General features: G+C 51.9%; 1 protein-coding gene across 1 annotated transcript in view; it reads left to right on the top strand.

Moving 5' to 3' along the window:
* Gabbr2 (gamma-aminobutyric acid type B receptor subunit 2) overlaps positions 1 to 21,835 on the top strand; it is a 356,621-nt gene that overhangs the window by 190,812 nt on the left and 143,974 nt on the right. The window contains exons 5-6 of the mRNA XM_006973681.4: positions 10,174 to 10,239; positions 14,886 to 15,086. Coding sequence (XP_006973743.2) covers positions 10,174 to 10,239; positions 14,886 to 15,086 — 267 coding nt within the window. The remainder of the gene's footprint in view (positions 1 to 10,173; positions 10,240 to 14,885; positions 15,087 to 21,835) is intronic.

Raw genomic sequence — 21,835 nt, 5'->3', positions numbered from 1 at the left:
ATAGAAGGCCAGGAGCAGCAGCTCACCGGGCAGCCAGAACCTGGTTTCTAGTACATTCCGCAGTAAGGCAACCGGGACAAGTGCAGGAAAGGGAACTGGGAAGGCCGAAAGAGTGCAGGCACAAGGACAGTGTTCCGGCCCCAGAAACCCACATAAAAATCCAGGCATCCTTGTAACCCCAATGCTGGGGGCGGGGGCGGGGGAGACCCGTGGGTCTCTGGGGCTCACTGGCCAGCTGCCCAATCCAAGGGGTTAGCTCCAGGTTCAGTGAGAGGTACTGTCCACCTTGCGGATACCCTCAGGAGGAACAGTACCTAAGATTGGCCTCTGGCCTCAACACTCATGCCCACACAGGTGAATACATGCACACATCCAAACACGCACGCTATACAGAGCAAATCTAGAGCATACGAAATTGCCGACATTCGACCATCATTGAACTACAAAATCCACAGTTAGCTCAGAAATGTGAAACTATGTGTCCCGGCTAGCTGGTGTCTGCATCCTAGCCACTTTGGTATAGGAAAGGACACCTGGACACATTTTGGCAAATGTTTTGATGCACAAATTTTTTTTTTTTTTTTTTTTTTTTTTTGGTTTTTTCGAGACAGGGTTTCTCTGTGCAGCTTTGCGCCTTTCCTGGAGCTCACTTGGTAGCACAGGCTGGCCTCGAACTCACAGAGATCCGCCTGGCTCTGCCTCCCGAGTGCTGGGATTAAAGGCGTGCGCCACCAACGCCCGGCTTGATGCACAAATTTTAAAGATAAATCTTGCAAATATCTAGGCAGAGGTGTGGAGGGTGGAGGGCGGGGAGTCAGACTTCCCCCAAGGCTCTCAAAGCCAGGCTGCCCTCTACCCTCTTTGCATCATGAAACCCCAGGGTTAATGGAGCCACTGGGACAGACTGTGTGAGCCTCACATCATGTGCCCGCCGGGAAACCTTCTGGAAGTTGATCCTGAGAGCCAGCTGGGAGCAACAGCACACTTTATAGCTGAGGTCAAGATAGAAACAGCCGCGTGGGAAACATAGACTCTGGGAAGAGAGAGATAAGTCTAAATAATTGCTGTAAATGTATAGACGGATGGGAAAGAGCATGCAGCTTCCCACAGAATGCAGGAACATGTACAACAATACTGGAGACATGAAATCCAAATTGCACTCTCAGAGCCTGAGAAAGGGGAGATTAAAAAAAAAAACAGGCACCAAACTCTTGGTCTCCTTAAGAGAAGGGACGGTTTTAAAAGAGGCAGTTTCAGAGCCAAGTCTCACAGTCGCGGAGGCTGTGGTGACCTGAGTCATGGAGCCTGGCTAGTTTGAGGCTCTGGGAACACTCTCTGTCACCACCTAGAATCTAAGATCGTAGACAGAGAAACCTAAGACAAGCCCGAGCTGAAGGATCCTCTGAGCAACATGGTGGTAAATGGAACCCGAAGCTACCAAAGCATGGAAGACAACAGCAAGGAAAATCTGGTCCATGTGTCCAAACAGAAAGCAAGCCTCTAAACCACAACATTCCAAACAGGCCTTTGCAGAGCAGACAGGAATCCTGACCAGAAATTCAAGCTGGTCAACTTCACCATGAAAATGCCAGGGGTCCCAGATTGTGCTTTTTTGCATTGGTTTCTGTTTTGTTTGTTTGTTTGTTTGTTTGTTTGTTTGTTTGTTTGGTTGGTTGGTTGGTTGTTTTGTGTGGTGGGTGTGTATGTGACAAGATCTATGTGGCCCAAGCTGGTCTTGAAGTAGTGGTCATCCTGCCTCCGCCTCTTGAGTTCCTGAAGTATGGAATACACCATGGTGTTTTCTCCCAACAATTTGCAGAGCAGGCCTGCTACAGATGAGGGGACAGCCCTGAGGTGACCGAGTAAACAGTCTGTCGCTGCTGCAGATGGCCGCTGGATGAAATACAGAGCCGGCCTATAGGACTCCAAGGAGACAGGCAAACACAGCAGGGAGCTCCCTTTTAGCTCTTCCCCTTTTTACAGTTACAAACATAACTGGCATTTGCATTTCCAATGCTTGTTAAGTGCGCTCTGGGAGCTGCAGAGCCCTCCCATGGTTCACAGTTCTTCCTCATCCCAAACAAAAGTTCCTCACAGACTTGGAATCAAGCAGGCCTGCACTTACTTCCTCTCCTTCCCTCAGCTATCACCATCCGCCAAACAGGCTCACATGGTGGCCCTCACAGGCAGAACACTCTCACAAGACTGAAGAACTGGCAGCTGATGCCATATGAGAAACCCAAAAACAACTAAGCAAGAAAATGGTGAGAATCAAGAAATAAATTCATGGCACGAAAGCTCCTGCAAAAGCCATGTAAAGCCGGGTTACTGTGAACTCCATGTGGCCCCAGGGACCACAGAGCAATCAGCGTGTGGTCATCAGTGAAGAGGGTAGCCTTGTGCCTGAACTACTGCTGGGAAAAGCAGGGGCATCTGTAGGCTGCTTTTCTGTCTCTGATCTCTTTACAGCCTGTCCCCTGTGCCCTCAGCCCATGCTTCTGCTTCGACACCCGAGACAGACACTGTCCAGTACTTGCTTTGTTCTCACAGATTTTATTCATTCTTTTAATCCTCCCAGTTACTGAACGGTAGCAGCCAGCAAATGATGGCCAATAGGCCAAGTCTGGCCCTCTATTCGGATTTATAAATAAAGTTTTATTGTCACATATTCATTTAGAACACTGCTTTTGGCTGCTGTTGTGCTACGTGGAACAGAGTAATTGCCACAGAGAGTAATTGCCCATGAAACCCAGACGATTTACTACCTGGTTCTCTATAGGGAATGTTATTATCTCCATTTTACAAGTTGAGAAAGTGGAGCTCAAGGAAATTAACACATCCTGGGGGCCATGCAGCAGGCTGGCGGTGGCTGCAGCACAGGAGTGGGGCTGCAGGGGGGCATGCAGCCACCACAACCTGGTCCCAGCCTCATGCCCATCTACTCCTCAGTGGCCAAAGGATTCTTCCGTAGTCTCTGAACATTCTGGAGAGTGCTTGTATACAAAGAGTTAAAGGCACTCTTTTCCTCATGAGCCTTCTCAGCAGCAAGGCAGGAAGGAGGTGGCTTTGTGGCTTACACTCATGGAAGGGAGGAAAGGGGAAGGTCATCCGGAGTCAGCAAGGCCCAGCCTGGGCAGAAAGGTGAGTACTCTCACCTTTAAACGCCTGTGAAAGGCTGGGTGCCGGCAATGCATCATGGGGAATTCTACCTGCATCCCACAGACCACACGCAACCCAGGCTAGCTATGAACAAGGTCTGACACAAAACTGTAAACTTTTTAGAACATTCTGAGATGTTTTTGCAGTTCCTTTCTGTAACTAGGCTGTGCAGTTCTTGAGTATAAACGTAGATGACGTCATCGAGTCGAATCTCACTGTCAAAAGACTTAGTACACCTGCTGGAACCAGGTTTCTGACTCTAAAAAGAGGAACCTATTTTTGAGTGAGTCACAAAAATAGCCCAACACTGGGAAGCATTCCTGCGGCTCAGGGAGAACAGAGGGGAACCAACATTGTCCAGAAAAGCTATCAGCAGGTCAGCAGTGGCTAAGAGATCCCAGGGCCCACCAAAGAGGAAAGGACAGTAGAGTCCCTGTCAGCGTGGCACCCACAGGTCAGAGGGAGGCACATGCATTTCTTACAGCTGGTGGGACAAAGCTATGTGGTTACAAACCATACAGATGTGTCTTTCTGGCCTCAAGGCTAGAAGCCAAGCATAAGTCCTGGCAGGCTAAGATGGAGTTGTCCCCAGGGATGATTCATCCTGGACCTTAGAGGAGAGGGCATTGTCTCTGTGCCCTGACCAGTGGCCTCTTCCTCTGTTCTCAGAGACACCACTGTCACCCAGCCTGCCTCTCCATTTATAAGTACCCTTGTGATAATACTGCGCCTGCCCAGACCATCCAAGAAAACTCCCTGTCTCAGATCAGCTGCCTTAGCTCTCCCTGAAGCTTGAGCCTCATGCCATGGGGCATTACATCCGCAAAGAGTCTGGGACTGGGATGTGCATGTCTGTGGGAGGCCTCTACTCTACACAAAGACAGCCTGAAGGTGCACCCTCTCGGCCTTTTCTCCATGGGAGAGCCCTAGTCAGGATTGGTTACTCCTTTCCCTGACTGTCCAAGAAGGTCTTGGTGGAGACTGTCCCCCTTTCCCTGAACCAACCACCCCCACATCTGTACAGGCAGGAAGCCCAGGCCAACATCTGGAAATAGATTTGCCTGGGCCCTGAGGGTGCACAACCAAAGAGTAACCATAGTGCATTGGCCCCGAGGCCAACTTTGCTCAGAGACATGGAGAAGAAAGCGCAGTATTTTTATCTGAAGCCAGATATATTATTGGAAAGCTAAATATACAGGAGTTAAAGGAATGTCACACGTTGCCGGTGGGCTGCTGTGGGCTGTCCCCTTTCCACACTCTTCCTGGATGTGAAGACATGTTTCCCGCTTCTGTGCCTTTAGGGGTATGTCTGGTGGGAGGGGGAGGAAAGGTCCTAGGCAAATTTTGGTTAAATAAGGAAGTATCCATCCTGAAGGGATCAGCCTGTCTGAGCCAGGACTTTAGAGAGTCTCGGATGCTCCTTGCAGCCCATGCCAGGCCAGCCTCAAGGAGCGTGGTGGCTCATGTCACCTCATCCTCTCACAGTGGTGAAGAGAGGGGGTCTACAGGAGACTCCAGACGACCTAGAGGTCAGTGTCAGGTGACCCTGACCTTCCTTGCAGGACCCCATACTCTGGCGGCAAGAAGGCTGTCGAGCTGGGCTAGGTCCTCAGGGGGCTCATGTCTAGCCTACCTCTCTCATGACTCAGGATGGCGTGTGTCACTCATGACCTTGTCTCTCATCTGCCTGGCTTCTTTCTCCATTAGTGGCTTTTTAGACTTAACGCTGAGCGCTGCAGCCCAGGCCAGCTGTGGAGGGAGGTGTCTCATTCAGCCTGGGAGTTCTAGGCAGGATGTGTGGCCAGCCCTGAGGTTCTGGGACCACACTTAGCTGGCATCTAGGTGTATGCCACCACTCCCCACTTGTGTGCTCTGGGATCCAGAGTCGGAGTCCCCTGGAGCTGAGCCTGGGGTGTCCTGGCTGGTTTTGTATGTCAGGTTGACACAAGCTAGAGTCATCAGAGAGGAAGGAGCCTCAGTAGAGGAAATGCTTCCAAAAGATCCAGCTGTAAGGCTTTCTCTCAATTAGTGATCAATGGGGGAGGGCCCAGCCCATTGTGGGTGGTGCCATCCTTGGGCTGGTGGTCCTGGGGTCTATTAAAAAATTTAAAAAAAAAAAGCAGGCTGAGCAAGCCAGGAGAAGCAAGTCAGTCAGCAGCTCCCCTCCATGGCCTCTGCATCAGCTGCTGCCTCCAGAATCCTGCCCTGTTTGAGTTCCTGTCCTGACTTCCTTCAGCGATGAACAGCAATGCTGAAGTGTAAGCCTAATAAACCCTTTCCTCCCCAACTTGCTTTTTTAGTCAGAGTTTTGTTACAGCAATAGAAACTCTAAGAGACTGGGGATTGTGTGAAAGTGGCTGATAGAGCATTGTTACTCAGAAGAAGGCTAGAAGCAGGATGAGGCAATAAGGGGGTTAACCCAGAACACCAGCAGACACCTCATAGACCTGGTACCTATACAAAGACACGTTTTTTGTCTTTGTATGGAAAGACAGGCAAACTGGAGTTAAAATCATTCAATGGATTGGGTGGTCAGAAGTGTGTGATTTTAGGTCCCTTAAGGATCCTAGAGACAAGGGGGTTCAGAAAAAAAGATAAAAGAGAGCCAAGAAAGGAGAAAGGACATCTACCCTGGGCTAGGGCATGTCCTGTGTGTCTATGGGGATTCTGGGAACTGGAGTCTGAGGTAGGGTTCCGGGTGTGAGGATTTGGGCAGCCCTCCTCACTTCCACCCCACCCCATGGCCGCTTCACTCTATACGCCCTTTCTGGGGCAGTGGCCTCATAGGGTGTGAATGCAAGTTTCTGTGTAAGTGTTGTACCCAGGACCATCGATCAGGGCAATTGTCATCTGTTCTGAGTCATCCTTCTTCACTCCAGGAGGCCCCAGCAGAGTCCAGTCACGAAAGCTTGGGATTTTCCCTCAGCCATGGACTTGTTCTCCGGAGAACGCAGCTCTGTTCTGTCATTCTCGCCCACAGGGGCAGGCCTGGCTCTTCCTCCATTTGCCTTGCACTTACTTACTTATTTTTCAGTACAGGGGTTTGAACCTAGGGCTTTACGCACGCTATAGCAGGGAAGCTCTGTTCCAGCTGGGCTGCAGGCTCTCTCCATAGCCCGGGGTGACTTCCAATGTGTGGTCCCCCTGCTGTAGCTGAGATTACAAGCCTGCTTCATCTTCATCAAGCCTTTTTCTCGGTCCTTCTCAAACTGCCCCAAGCCCTGAGATCAGGAAAGTAAGCTCCAGCCCTAGCCGGCAGGGTGAGGTGTTGGCCAGACATAGGGCCATGGCCTATTTGGATTTTATTTTTCAGCTTCTGGACTTCCAGGAAGAGGTTCATGTTCTGGGCAGTGACCAATGTGATTCTGGAGCTTGTAACGGGTGGTGTGTGTGTGTGTGTGTGTGTGTGTGTGTGTGTGTGTGTGTGTGTGCTATCCATCCTCCCTAGAATTTCTTTCTCCCTGACCCCAGAACCCACACACAAGTGCCACTCCAGGGCGAGGGAACACCACTCTTCACCACCTTAATCCTGGATGAATGTGTCCCACCCAAGAAGTGACCCCAACACTTCACCTGCTCTCAAGGCAGCAACTCCCTAAGGACCACATTTCCTCTCCATCCCTTGTCCCAGGCTCCTCCTTGCTCTCCTAGCTTGGAAACAGGCCCTTCCTACTTTCCAGAAGCATAGTAGACAGGAATAGCTTTCCGCCTGAGGGACTTCCTGGTTCCCAAGAGTGTCTTTCTTTGGGGCCCTCTAGGGGTCCTACACACCAGAGTTAGAGTCCAGCTCTGGGTGCTGCACAGCTAGGGAGAGCCATTGGCCTCTTTAGGAAGTGGCTTCTTGGATCCATGATTCCTCAGGCCCATCTAAACCTGACAGCTTGAGAACCTATAGCCAAAGGGGTCTTTGCAGCATAGTTGTCATGGCAACAGAGACATTACCTGGACCAAATGGAACGGCAGAACTAGTTGCTTATCTTTCAGCGAGTGGTGAGTTGGTCGCCATGAAGATGTGGGTCCTTTGGTCCATTTGAGAAATGGACATGTGATCCCAGTTAGCACCAGGCCCCAGGACTAGTAGGGTATCAGTAAGCAGCCAAGAGCCCACCATGGGGTCTAGTGCTGTATCATCCATCCTCCCCCTGCATCAGGCCACATGCATGCTTATCATTACATGCATCATGCCCATCACTACATACATCATGCCCTGTGCTGGCTCAGGAGCCAGGGGGTCAGGAGAAGATTTTTTAAAAAGTGTATTTGGGCCATGATGGAGGGAAGTGTAGGTGCCCTCAGCCCAGAGGAGAATGGCTACTGGGCTTGATGAGTCAGTGACATGGCAAATAAGGGAGCCTGAGCTAAAATGAGGGATGAGCAGCTGTGATTCGGGAGAATACGGGGAGAGAGAAGGACACTTGGGATGTACAGCTTGTACAAAAGAGGGAACAGAGCGAGGGAGGGAGGATGGATGGATGGATGGATGGATGGATGGATGGTTGGTTGGTTGGTTAATGGGTGTATGAATGGATGGACAGATATATGGATGGATGGGCAGATGGATGGATGAGGTGGTAGGTAGATGAATGGATGGGTAGATTGGTAGACGGATGGATGGATGAACAGGTAGATGGATGGGTGGGTGGATGAATGGCAAGCAGGTGTGTCTGCAGAATAGTTCTCGATTACTCCATAGAAAAGTAGGGGAACTGTGATGCAGGCGACAGTTGGTGAAGAACCTCAACCTATCAAGAGAGCCTGAGCGAAAATGAGGGATGAGCAGCTGTGATTCGGGAGAATACGGGGAGAGAGAAGGACACTTGGGATGTGATCAACCTTGGGGAGCCATGTCAGATTTCTTCAGTCAGATCTGGAGTTTGCTAGGACTCTCCCTCTCTGTAGAGGCCACTGGACATGGTAGGTGGAAGGCATGGGTCCAGATATTCTCTAAGGGGAGAGGAGTGGTGACCAAACCCAGAGGATAGGGTTGCAGGGCCGGGCTGGCTCTGGAACTGGTGAACAGGTGGAAGCAGCAAGCTGAGGGGCTGGGATGTAGGAGGGGAAGGAGAGCAGTAAGTGGAAGATGACTCCAGTCTCCAGCTCGGAGAGTGGGAGGCTGTGGTACCACTCCCAGAGATGGAAACAGGAGGAGGAAGGGGCTTGCTCGCTAGAGAAAAGTGAGGGTTCAGCTTGGGACATGTTGAGTTGCAGGAGCCAGGAGACACCGATAGAGGTGTTCTGTGGAAAGCAGAGGATGCGTCCATGCTGGTGACGCAGGCTGGGTGGCTGCCATCAGGATGCAGCAAAAGCTGAGGACAGAATGGGGTACCAGGGCCTGAATCTGAGGAGGGCAAACAGGAGGGATCAGCGGCGGCGGCAGGACGCCCGGGGAAGCACCCTGAAGACCAGACGGCATCTTGTGTTGTGATGAGTCACCTGTACCACAAGACAGGACATGGAGGACAGTGCCTGTTTCAGACACGACAAGAGGCAGGCTCAGCAGACTAAAGCCAGGCATGGAGCTGGCATTGGAACTCAGTTTCTCTGGCTCTGAAACCCAATAGGCTGTTTCTCTGTACCATGTTTAGCAAGTGGGGTTAGCAATCCAGATGCACAATAAACCTGGAAGATGGATGAATAAATATGGATGGGTGGAGACAGACAGATGGACAGATGGCCACTGTTCGTAGCAAATGATGTAAAAAGATTTCAGCCAATAACAAGGAGGCTGGTGTGTGCCTGGGAGCCCATCCACAGACCAGAAACAGCCTGAAACTTTTTATAGTGCTGCAGACTGCTGAGACAAAGGCTCGCTTGCCTTCCGCCAGTCTCTGCGAATGACCCTTTAAAGTCCTTTTCTGAGCAAGCATGGGGTTTTGTCCCCCCCCCCTTCTTTCCAGTCTTTCTTGCAAGCAAAGGCTAGTTTTAGCACAGGGCTTTCACTATTTTGCTAACACACATGATGAGTAAGATGGCCTCCCAGGCAACCCTTTCCAATTTTAAAAGATGCTAAAAACTGATCTTTAAAGCCATGCTTCCTGCCAACCACCATCTGAGGGCCTGGGGTGTCTGGAGAGGACAAAGGCCAGCAGGGAGATGGTACCTCCTGCAAAGCTGGGTCCTGCAAAGCGAGAAGCTGAGAACAGGAGCCGGTGCCAGCCTGTACCCAGCTGGCCTCCTGATGGCAGGGCCCAGGCTGGGTCCCATCCTCAGAAAGTGACCAAGAGCCACAGGCAGGTGCTGGGTAAATGTGTAGTGAGTAAGTAAGTGAGTTCCGTGTGTTTTTCTCTGCAACACACATCTGGGAGCCACACTGAGAAAACCAGCACATAGCAAGGTAGCTAGAGCTTGGAAATAAAGATGGGCTGGGGGAGCTACAAGCATATGGCTAGCTGCCATTTGCTGGGTGCCTGTTGTGTGGCAGGTACTATGTTAAGCACCTCTTGAAGGGTGCTTCACTCAGTCCTCCCAGAACTCATACAAGGGAGGTGTCACCATTGTCTCTACATTTCAGAGGAGCAAAGTGAAGCCGAGACGAGAAAGGGGGACCCCTGAAACCACTCAAGGCGTGTTGATGGCACCAAGGTTTTAATACCACTCCAAAACATCCCAACAGCTATGAGCTCTGTGAGCTCAAAAGATGTCTCGGGGGGCTAACAGTCAAGGGACTAAAAAATTCCAAGACATTATGAAGGGTGTGGCTGGTTTGGATCCGGCCTCTGTCCCCCTCCTCCGGCCTTACTTCCCCTGCAGGTGAAATGAAAAAGACGGTTCCTTGGAAGAGGGAGCAGGGGGGCTGTGGTATGCTGTCTTGCCTCAGAGTCACCCTTGAAAGCGGAGAGGGTGACTGCATCAGCCAAGAGTGGCATAAGCCAGTCTAGGGGTCCACAGCACCGGGGAGCCTCGCCTCCCTCCCTGTCGGCAGGGCTCTCGGCTGAGAATCTGGGCACGGAAGGGTCCCCTTGTGCTGGCCCTGAGAATGTTGTCACTCACCTTCACATCCTCTTCTGCCCACAGGGGAACGACGTGAGGATCATCCTCGGCCAGTTTGACCAGAACATGGCAGCGAAAGTCTTCTGTTGTGTAAGTGAGACTCCATCCGGGTCAGACGAGCCCTGGGTTCACAGAGCATCTCCAGCCTGGAGTCAGACTTCCTGGGTCAGAAGCTGTTCCCAGAGTAGAGACAGTCACAGGGATGCCGGGGATGCCGGGGATGCCGGGGATGCTGTCAGAGCTCTGGGGCTTTTCTGAGTCAGGGTGGGACCCTCCAGACACCCCAGAGACTCGGGTCCCTCCCTGCCCTCAGAGTTGGCAGCGGAGGACATACTGCTTACCCTGAGGAAGGGCATACAGAGTGGGTGACCAGGTGCTTTTATACTTTGTCCAACTTACCCTGTTCCGTAGCCATGTGAGAGGCAGGGGGACTTCTCTAGTGCCCTCAGCCACCTCATGAGTGGAGCCCTGCATCCTGGTGCAATCAACCCGTGACATCCTTACATATATGTTAGGGCTTCCACCCAGGAGTCATGTCTGTTTCCATGGCTGTGCTTGGCTCCCTTCCTCCCCTGGGGTCAGGAGGGAAGTCCACTAAGTGACAGCCCAGTGACGTGAGTCGGTATCTACCCCTGGCCTTTCGGAATAAGGTTATTCTTGGTGTGGTCTCTAGCGAGGGGCCACGGTTCTCTATTATCTTGCCCTTTTTTGTCCATAACGTGGCTGAGGTATGAACAGCAGGCACGTAGGAACTGTAAATTCATCATGACAGAGCCATGGTGGGAAGAACAGAAGAGGCTGAGGATGAACCCAGAAGTTGAGGCTGAATGAAGAGATGGAGGACCCCAGCAGGCCCAGGAGTGACAGAAGAGAGGTGGCTGGAAACCAAGGACACACAGGTCACCCTAGCCTGCCAGCTCAGGACCAATGTGAGAAAGTCGAAGCAGCCCAGGAGGAGGCTGCTAGCCCCCCCCCCCCCCCCCCCCGAGGTGATGCTCGAGCCAGGTGACCACCTGAGGCTCCATGGCGATACACTGGCATTGGACCCCTACTACTTCGGAGTGAACCTCTGAAAAAGAGAGAGTGGTTACCCCACCTCACTATCTGAAGGTGGGCATGATGACAGGTGACTGTAGGAGGGGCCCCATGGGACCACCAGGATCCTGAGGAGCGACAAGATGGCTGCTTCCCAAACCTGAGGAAGAAGCTCAGAGCAGGCCGGCCGGCACTGACTCACCAATTTTTGATTCCGAAAGCCTTGTCTTCCCCGGGCAAGTGCAGAAATGGATTCTCTGAGTATGCAAGCAAGCTCTCCCATGGAGGAGGTTCTGGAAAGAGGCTGGACTTGACCCCACCCACCAATTTCCCTAGCCTTTTGAAAGCCTTAGTGTCCATCAAGAAAGAAATCGGAGGACTCTGGGAGGAAAGGATGCATGGCGGAGCCTGGCCAGTGGCCCAGCGGAGGCCAGTTCCTGTGCGCTGTGAACACACACAGTGGCCTCATGTACTGGCTCCAGCTCGAAGCCCTGTGTGGCTGAGGCCTTTCTTCCTGCTGGGCCAGAGGGAAGTGGTTCCAGGAGCCCTGGCATCTGCTTTGGGTCATTCTGCTCAGTCTCAGGCCACAGGCCCAGGCTGGGCTCCATCCCACCTCCTCCCCCACCTCCCGTCCTGCCTGGGTTCTGGAGAAATCTCCATGCTAACAGAGAGGATTCTCTGCCTTGGCTGGTTGCTCCCTCACAGAGGAGGCTCTTAGGGCTTTGGGTTGGACCCTTGGGTGGGGCCTACCCTTGAGGACACACGTGGTCTGTGCCTCTCGGGTACCAGTGGCCTGAGAAGGTCCACCAATGTCCTCACCCTGGATAGAAAGCACAGGTGATAGAGGGGTGCCATCCCAGAGCAGGGACCTTGAGACCCTCCCAGTCCTAGAGTGGGGGCCTCAGGAGGCAAGCGGAGACCAGCACAGCTCTGGCATCCAACATGGCAGAACATGGCAGAGGGAAGCAGAACCCTGCTGTGCTCCTGAGCTGGGGGCAAGCCAGCGCAGGGCCTATATACAGCCCTGGGCAGTGCCGACATTAGCCAAGGTGGAGTGCCTCTGGTTCCCCTCTGCCAGCTGTGCGTTCTTAGGAAGGTCACTGAACATCTCTGGTCTCAGCTGCCTCGTGTCTAAAACGGAACAATAATCTCCGCCTAATGGGGGTGTGACCGAGTGGGGGGCATTGCCCCAGGTGTTCCTGCGCTGTCATTACTGCGGCTGGGACCTTGCAGAAAAGGGAGGTGTCCCTCTTGCGTGGGGAGCAGGGGAGGCGAAGGGAGACCCAATACAAGGTGAAAAATGGATTTTGTTAAAAGACAGGTGCGTTCCCACCACCGGTAGAGAACATGGAGCCGGGGTGGCTGAGGCAGCAGAGAAACCGTGTGTTCAGTCAGGACTGCACAGCCACTGTTGAGCACCATTCATCGTTAACGAAGTCAGGACAGGAACTCACACAGGGCAAGAACCTGGAGGCAGGAGCTGATGCAGAGGCCCTGGAGGGGAGCTGCTTACTGGCCTGCTCCATATGGCTTGCTCAGCCTGCTTTCTTATACAACTCAGGACCACCAGCCCAGGCATGGCACCACCCACCATGGGCTGGGCCCTCCCCCATCCATCCATCCCTAATGAAGAAAATGCCCTCCAGGCTTGCCTGCAGCCTGATGTGATGGAAGCATTGTCTTAATTCAGGGTCTGTCTTCTCCGATGACTTGAGCTTGTGTCAAGTTGACATAAACGATCCGGGACAGGTGCCCTCTGTATCCTGGCCCTGGCTTAGCCCTGGAGGGGTGCCAGGGAAACGGGCACAGCCCTACCCTCCATCTGGCAAAGGACACAGACCGGTGTTCCAGTCCCACAGGTGGCTCTTCACACCGGGACCAGCACAGAAGCCCTCCCCTCCCTCCCCCCACCCCGCGCCCCCCCCTCATGGCCACTCCCCCCTGACAGTGGCCGGTGTGACTGAGCCTGACCACACCCTTCCCGTGAGCCTGTCTGGGGGTGCTTGATCTGGCCTGTGCTTCTGCTCTGCCCATGTGCCTCTCAGGCAAAAAAAGCAAGGGACTTTGGGGACAGGCCATAAGGAGCTGAAATAAGCAGCTTGTACAATAGGAAGGGGCAAGGACCTCATGACCCCTGGTTGCCCTGAGGAGGAAGGATGGCAGAGAAGAAGGTGGACAGTCCAAAAAGCTGGGAGCTGGAACAGCGTGGTAGAAAGTGCTTCAGGCCATGGACACCTTCCCCATGGAGCAGGCTTCTGTCTTCTAGAGAGTTCCTCAAGGAGCAGCCTAGAGGGACCGTGAGGGTCTGCACACACAGCTACCCTGACCCTGCGGCCTCCTGTACACTGTGCGGTCCGCGGCTCTGCGGATGGTAACAGTCACTAGTGTCGGAACCAGGCCTTGAATTGCTCCCTTGTTCCTGGTGCCTCCTGAGCAATGTGCCTCTCCTGTAAACAGGGGGGCCTTTAAGAGCAAGGCAGCTCCCGGAAAGAGATTTTGTTTTGTTAAAAGAAGGTGGCCCTAGAGTCTTGCGCTTTTTTCTCAGTAGCTGTGCTTAGGGAACCCCTCCCCTCAAGCTGGGCGGTCTCCATCAATACAGAGGAGATAACAGCAGACTCCCAGAGGCCAGCCAGGTACTGGCCAGACAGTGTGTGTGGGCTCCCCCATGGGTGGCGGGCAGGAGACTGAACTCACACAGGACCTGCCACTGATGGAGTGGCTGAGGCTTTGGGGACTTCCTCCGGTTCATGAGTCTAGTCCCTCCCAGAATGATGGTGCCACTTGTCATCCCTGATGCACTCCGGGATCACGAGTTCAAGACCAGCCCAGGCTACACAGTGAGACTCTGTCTCAAAAACTAAACAAAACACCCAAGTCTTGTTCTCGGTCAGAAGCCTGCATTATCCTCCTGTAAACAGTGTTTCTGAAGCTGAACCCTGTTCATCAGAGGGCCCCCAGCTGCTGCTTGCTTTTGTCCAGCTGTGAATTTGTTATTCATGTGAAAGATGCGTTCTCTGTGCCCACCACCAAAACTCTGGCTGGGGCGCAATTACAGTGTAGTCGCTAGAAAAATGAGCTAGGATTTCTAAGTACCCTATCTAGAAGCGGGGGCATTGGGAGTCCGAAAACATCAAAGAACTCCATAGAGGAGGCAGCTGAAAGACTCTTGAGTTAATGGTGTTAGTCTCCCGACCGCAAACAGCTTTGAGTACTTTGTTGTAGAGAAGGTGTTGGTACACACCCTTGTAGAGAGGGTGCTGGCACATGCCCATTGCTCTGACGGCATCCTTGTGTAAGGCACCTTTTAGGGCTAAAGACCAGAAATGCTATGCTTCTTCCTCACGGGTGATGAGAACTTTGTGTACAACCTGTTGCCCTTTTCTCTTGGGTCACCAGGAACTTCACAGTGAAGCACACTGCTCTTATGTGCAGTACCGGAACTTTTCCACCAGCTTCTCCATGAGCAGTTCCCTTTCCCTCCCGCAAACAGATCCCTCAGTTTCTCCGGGTCTTAGGCCTTCCTGTTTATTTGGGTCTGTTCTGTTCTATTCCGCCTGATGTGCGAACACTCTCTGAGGTCCTTAGCGTGACGGAGGGAGAGGGCCGGCAGAAGTCTGGGACGAGGAAGCATGGCTCTCCCACTGTCTCCTGACACCCCAAGCCCCACTGACCCTGAGTCTCTCTCTGCGCATCTCCCACAGGCCTTCGAGGAGAGCATGTTCGGCAGCAAGTACCAGTGGATCATCCCAGGCTGGTACGAGCCTGCGTGGTGGGAGCAGGTACACGTGGAGGCCAACTCCTCACGCTGCCTGCGCAGGAGCCTCCTGGCCGCCATGGAGGGCTACATCGGAGTGGACTTTGAGCCCCTGAGCTCCAAACAGATCAAGACCATCTCAGGGAAGGTCAGTGGTGAGGTTCGACCCTCCTGGCCAAACTGTCTTATTCCCTTGGTAAACGTCGACAATGTGTCTCAGGGCTGCTGTGTGCTTTGAGCAAGTCACTTGTCCTCTCTGAGCAGCAACACTTAGAAATGAGGGTAGGTGGCTGCCTGTCCTTCCAGAAAGCGTGAGGATCCAGCAGGGTGAGGGTGCTGGGTGGGCAGCCTGTGACACAGGGTACGCAGTGTGGCTGCTTATACCTAAGAAGTGGCCTCAACTCTGGGATGCCAATCACAGCCAGAGTCCCTTCCTGGGCTCCTCCAGCTTGGAACAGCCTAGAATCTCTCTCTCCTCTCCTCTCCTCTCCTCCCCTCTCCCCACCACTCCCCATACCCAGCTCACTGATGCCTCCCTAGGTTAGGTGGCACCCACACACTTGGGGTGACACACTGCAGACCAGCCACCAGCTGGGCCCAGCCATGCTTCATCACTGAGCAAGCCTCTGCCCTCCTGGGCTTGCAGGATTGATGGCGGGCAGTGCAGTACAGCTGGCATCCTGGTGTTGGAAGCAGGACCTTGTTCAAAGGACCCAAGTCCTTGGAAATGGAAGCTCCACCATCAAGGTCATGCCTCACAGGGCTGGCAATGTCCCACTGCTTCTCTCAGGATGGGAGAGATGGCCACAGCTGGCTCTGCTGTCTCACACCTGTGATCCTGGCACTCAGAGGCGCCGGGCCAGCCTTAGCTACATAGGAGTATCAGGCCAGCCTAGGCTACATTAATAAGATCCCGTCTCAAAAAAAAAGAAAGACAGAATTATCAAAGGCAAGAGGCCACAGCCCAGGTGACGGTGAGATCCACCATCCCATCTCTGACCAGAGGCGAATCCTGTATGGTAAGGTGTGTGCCTCTCCCACCCCCTCGGTGCTCATAGCCCGATTTTTGTTTGTTTGTTTGTCTGTTCTTAAGACAGGGTTTGACTGTGTAGCCCTGGCTGGCCTGGAATTTGCTGGAATTCAGAGATTCATTCACCTGACTCGGCTCTCAAATTCTGAGATTAAAAGCATGCGCCCTCCATGGCCACTGTGTGCTGAGTTTCCCCTCCGTTCATCGGCAGGCTCTTACAGACCCAGTTCATTTCCTGGGGAAGCATCATAACCAAGTGTGGATAAATGTTTTTATTCATTATTTAATCCCAATCAGAGCCACCTCTCCACCAGTGATTTATTGGTTTGTCAAAAAACTAGCAAATCATTAGGACGGGTTTTGTAAACAGCTCCTTAGATCATGTTGGCACCTGGCTAGAAAATGCCGGAAGAAATATTTTCCTATCAAAATCGATGTGTGCAGAAAAAAAAAATAAGCGAGACGTTGAGGAATGTACAGAAATAACTCTCATTTGGGTAAATGTTATTTTTATGGGTGTCAAAGTTTGCAAGTTATTAAGAGTCTTGGACCCAGAGTATACTATATTTTAATTTAAAAATAGTGAAGTTTGAAAAATACGAAAAAACTAGGGAAAAAAAATCCCGGAGGCAGACAGGATATTAACCAAACCAAGCCTTAGGCGACAAAAGCCATGATGGTCCACAGGAGCCCTGTGAAGCTAAGTGGGGTGGCTGATGCTCAGAAGGGTCTTGATGTCCAGCTAAGAGCATGACGTCACCCAGGGCAGGAGCCTGGAGGCAGGAACTGAAGCAGAAGCCATGAGGAGTGCTGCTGACTGGCTTCCTTAGCCTGCTTTCTTATACAACCCAGGACCACTTGCCAGGGGTGGCACCACCCACAGTCGACTGCCCACCCACCCCCACCCCACCCCCACACAAATCAATCACCAACCAAAACAATGCCCCACAGACTCACCTACAGGCTAATCTGATGGAGGCATTTTCTCAACTGAAGTTCCCTCTTTCCAGATGGCCTGAGCTTCTATCAAGCTGACAAAAGCCAACCAGGACACCTAGGGAGAGGCTCCTGTGCCCAGTGGGACTGAGGTGACAGTCCTCATCCACAGGCAGGGGCCCTTGAAAGCTGACATTTCTCATTGTCACAGTGATGGGAAGAGATGGCAGGTCTGGGGAGTTTGGGGGGCGGGGGAATCACCATGCCCACTCCGTGCTCCGAAATGGATGCAGGGAAGGACAAGGACGTAAAAAGACAGGAGGGCCGGGCGGTGGTGGCGCACACCTTTAATCCCAGCACTCGGGAGGCAGAGCCAGGCAGATCTCTGTGAGTTCGAGGCCAGCCTGGGCTACCAAGTGAGTCCCAGGAAAGGCGCAAAGCTATACAGAGAAACCTTGTCTCAAAAAAAAACAAAAAAACAAACAAACAAACAAAAAAAAAAGGCAGGAGGATCGGGGACCAACCTCCCAGTGCTGATGCCCCATCCCCTGCAGTCTCTAGGTGGCCCCTTCCATGGGAGGCAGTGCAGGGCAGAGGGGCAGGCTCAGGAGGAAGAGATTGTTGACCTGTGGAGACACACTGGCCAGTTCTGAGTCCTGACTAGGCAGGGGGCTGTGTCCATAGCAACATTCTTATCTCCCCTCCTCCTGGTACCCAGGAACAGCACACTGACTTGAAGCGGGTAGATGGCCACCCTTTGAAAAATGGACATTCCCTAGCTTCCCAGGCTAGCTGTGGCCAGGGCTCTAGCATGGCCAATGAGATGGTTGTTCTCAGACTTCCAGAAAGCCCACCGGGGAGTGATTCTATCTTCTGTGCTGGCTGGAGTTTGGATGAGTTCACCAGCACTCTGGCAGCCACCTTGGTGTGTGGCAGGAAAAGGAAACTCCGTTGACACTGGGATTAGAGACAGGAGCCAGGCCTCGGAGCCCATAGTGAGGCTGTCCTGGAGGCCCACAGGTGACATTTGCAGGAGACAAGCCTGGGCCGTCTCCTGGAAGTGACAGCTTCTTTGCTGTGACATGGTGAGCCTATGGTCGGCAGGGGGGGAGGTCATTCAACCCCCCCCCCTCTTACCTGCGGTACTAGTGATGATGTCTCTGCCACAGCTTAGTGAGGACATATGGGGCAGCACAGTGGGAATGTCTTAGTCTGTACCCAACACACAGAAGGTGCTCATTAGCATTCAGGTTGAATCCCAGGGCAGGAGGTTCACAGGGAAGAGCTCACAGCCAGAATCGTGTGGTAAGGGCAATGAGGCTGCTATAGATTTTCTGGACAGCACGAAACATGGAAAGGAAGCCTACCAGAAGTTATCCTTATGTCCTTCCCAGCCAACACCACTACCAACTACAGCCACTCTCCGACTCCTTTGCTGTACAGACAGCTGCTCTTGGCTTTGAATACATGAGGTCTTGTGGACCTTTTCTCTTTCCTGGAACATATGTGAGTTAGTGATGCCGAAGATGTTCCGTGTTCAGTGTTGCGTAGTATTCCGTGCTGTGATCCTACGAGTCCCCCCACCTTACTTTGAGCAGATTTCTTGGTAGCTTGGTGTGGAAGTCTTTTCGGTGTGCATCTCTGAGCCAGTGTGTGGTTTTGATGTCCCCCAGCTGCAGCAAAGTGCTCTTAACTTTCTGTATTGCTTGATAACCCTGTTTACACACCCTGCACACAGGCCTACTTTGGTTGTTACTGTAAATCAAAGTCTGGGAAATGGACATGTTAGTCGTATAGTTGTTCAGTCTAGGAATTCTGTGATTTTGTGTTTTTCTCTCGTTTCTGAGAACTGCTTTGTGCTTTTCTGGGTGGAGCTCCTGTGTGCATTTTTCTGATTTGCTCCTATGTATCTGCTGTGCTGTGATGGATGCCTGCTCACCCCGATCTCGGGTGTGGAGTCTGGTGGAAGTTCTGAGTCACAGAATGGGCATCTGTTGGCTCCCGCAGACACTGCCAAGCAGCTTTCTAAAGTGGATCCACTAACTTGCACACCCACCAGCAGTGAGGGGGACTTCCACTCTGTGCACAGGTTTGTCAGCACTTGGTGCTCTCAGCTCTTTAATTTTAGCCGAGCTAGTAGGTGGGACGTGGCATCCCGTTTTAGTTTTGCTTTGCATGTCCCTGACTGCTGATGAAGTTGGACATTTTCTCGTCTTTTTTAATGGGTGTGCACACGCATGTGCATGTGTGTGCATGGGGAGGCAAGGGGACAACCTCAGGTGGCATTCTTCAGGAATGTCATTCACCTCCTTTGAGGCAAGGTCTCCTGTGGGCCCAGGATTCACCAAATGGGGTAGACCAGCTGGCCAGCCGGACTGCCTGTCTCTGCTTCCCCGGGGCTGGGATTACATGTAGGTGTCACCACACTGGAGTTTTCTGATCCTGGGGATCCAGCTCAGGTCCTTGAGCTTGCACAGCAAGCGGCCTTACCACGCTCTCACCACCCGTCCCCTCCTATCTTTTTGGTTGTTTTTTAGCCTCTTTTGCTTTTTGGGTCTTTCACCCACTTTTCTACTGGACTCCCTACCTGACTTGTTTTTGTGTTTTTTCCCTTGCTCACTGGTGGCCCAGGGGTAGAAATCTCGTCTGTGTTCTGCCTGAGGAGCCTTGAGAAGTCTATGTGAGACCTTCTCTTCCCCCACTCCGTGACTTACCTCTCAGTCTCTTGGTGTCTTTGGTGGATAGGAATTCTTCCTGTAATGCAGTCCAGCTCCTTAGATGTTCAGTGTTGTGTCTAAGCGTTTTGCACCCCCTCACCCAGTTAGGCCATTAGGCCTTCTGCCTTATCCTTTACTTTTATTATGTATCATGTTAAACATCAGGTGTCCATGCAAATGATTATATGGATGCCTAAAGCAAAAATCAGTATTTGTTTTGTTTTCCACATGACAAGTAATTGATTGGACCGTTTATCGAAAGGGCCGTTGCTGCCCTCCTCCCAAGCCAAGCTGCATGACTTCGGTCACGCATCTAGCACCTGCACAGTGTGGACCATCTCTGTACTGTCCACCATCTTCCACGGTCTGTCTGTCTTTATGCCGCTGTCACGTCATCTCCATCACTAAAATTGTAAAACAAAGCCTGGTATCTGCGGGTGTGAGTCCGCAATCTCTAACCTTCATTCAGATCTTCTAGAATGTTCTTAGCCAGATGTTGGTTTTCACTGTGTGTGCTCTCCTGCACACTTGTCCTTCCAGCATTGCTGTTCTGTTTAGGGCCGTTCTCTTTCTGCCTGGAGAACCTTTTTTAGCTATCATCTACCAGACACATTCTCCCCACTCCTAGCCATGGTAAGTATCCTTCGTTTCACCTTTAATTCAGAGTGCTTTCTTGGCCCAAGGTAGCCCCACAGAGTGCTTTCTTAGCCCACAGTAGCCCTACAGAGTGCTTCCTTAGCCCAGGGTAGCCCCTACAGAGTGCTTTCTTAGCCGGGGTAGCCTCTGGTTCATCTGCTGTTCCCTTCCTGCTTTACGTCATCACTGTCTCCTGGCTTCCATTATTTCTGGTAAACCAGCTATCACACATCGGCCTTTTAACAGTGATGTGTCTCTTCTATCTAGCTACTGTTAAGATTTTGTTTTAAAGCCAGGCGGTGGTGGTGCACACCTTTAATCTCAGCACTCAGGAGGCAGTGGCAGGAGGATCTCTGTGAGTTTGAGGCCAACCTGGTCTACAGAGTGAGTTCCAGGACACCCAGGGCTACACAGAACAAACAAACAAACAAAAAGGATTTTGTTTTGACTTTGATCTTCAACTGTTACTTTTTTTTGTACTTTGATCAGGTGATGTGTGCATGTACACGTGTGTGTGCTTTTCTTTATTAGACTCCACAGGGCTTCAGAGGACTTCATGACTCCATGAGCTGGAGTGTTGGGAGGGAAATTCCAGGTCTATCCATTTCTGTTTTCCTTCTCTTTTCCTTACCTTTCAAGACAATGATTATACCCATGATAAGTATTTCCAGTGCAGTCCTGCGTTTCTCATGGCCCTGCCTTGCCATACCCCTGAACACTGACTGCTAGTCTGTGTTGTTTCACCTGTCTGCTTCCTGCTGGTCAACCACTGCCGCCCCCACCTGTCAAGTCTTTCACTTCTTCAGAATTTCTGCTTTCTCCTGTCTACTTTTCTTCTCCTGTAGCTTTCAGCTCCTTGGTGATGTTTTACATCTTCTCATCTGTTTACTTGAATACAGAAGCCTTGTGAGTTTTAAAGTCCAAGTCTCATAACTTCATGATTTCGGTTCCTTGTGTGATTATTTATGATACCCCCTTCCTTTCCTACAATATCTCTGGTCATAACTGATAGACTTCGATGACCCAATGCATGAGAGAGATTGCAACAGATCCGGACACTGCCATCTTCCTCTTCAGCGGAGGGGGGGGGACTTTACTTTTAATATAGTTGGGGGTGGTCATGGTTCCAAGATTGGCTTTGGCTTTGCAAGACTTAATCTGTTTTAACTTGTTCTTATTCCCACTGGTCAGCCCTTTGGCATTCTCATAGGAAACCCTGAGATGTTGACTAACCTGGGACTCCAAATAGGTTCCGTCCCTTCTCCTGGTGCTTTTTGCCTTGTTTTGTGGCCCCTTGCTTTATGCAGCTTAGCTATGAAACATTTCAAGTGAAAATGTTTCTTGTCATGTCAGCCTCATGATTTACATCTGACTTCCTAGGTAACCCTGACATGCAGCCTCTGGCTTCTCACAGGGGATTGCCAAAAGGCCTTATCAAATGCTACCTGTTCTAGCCTTAGCTGGACAACCTCTGGCTCACAAACCCACCAGCACCTCAATACAGAGTCGTGTCCATCTCAAAGCATCTCTCCATGAAACGTGGTCCCTAGGGTCCCAGCTAGCCTGATTGCTTGCCTC

This window comes from Peromyscus maniculatus, chromosome 2, assembly GCF_049852395.1.
Source record: "Peromyscus maniculatus bairdii isolate BWxNUB_F1_BW_parent chromosome 2, HU_Pman_BW_mat_3.1, whole genome shotgun sequence".
NCBI classification, from domain to species: Eukaryota; Metazoa; Chordata; class Mammalia; order Rodentia; family Cricetidae; genus Peromyscus; species Peromyscus maniculatus.
Note: the sequence above shows the minus strand (reverse complement) of the source record. Positions and strands in the feature narration are given on the sequence as shown.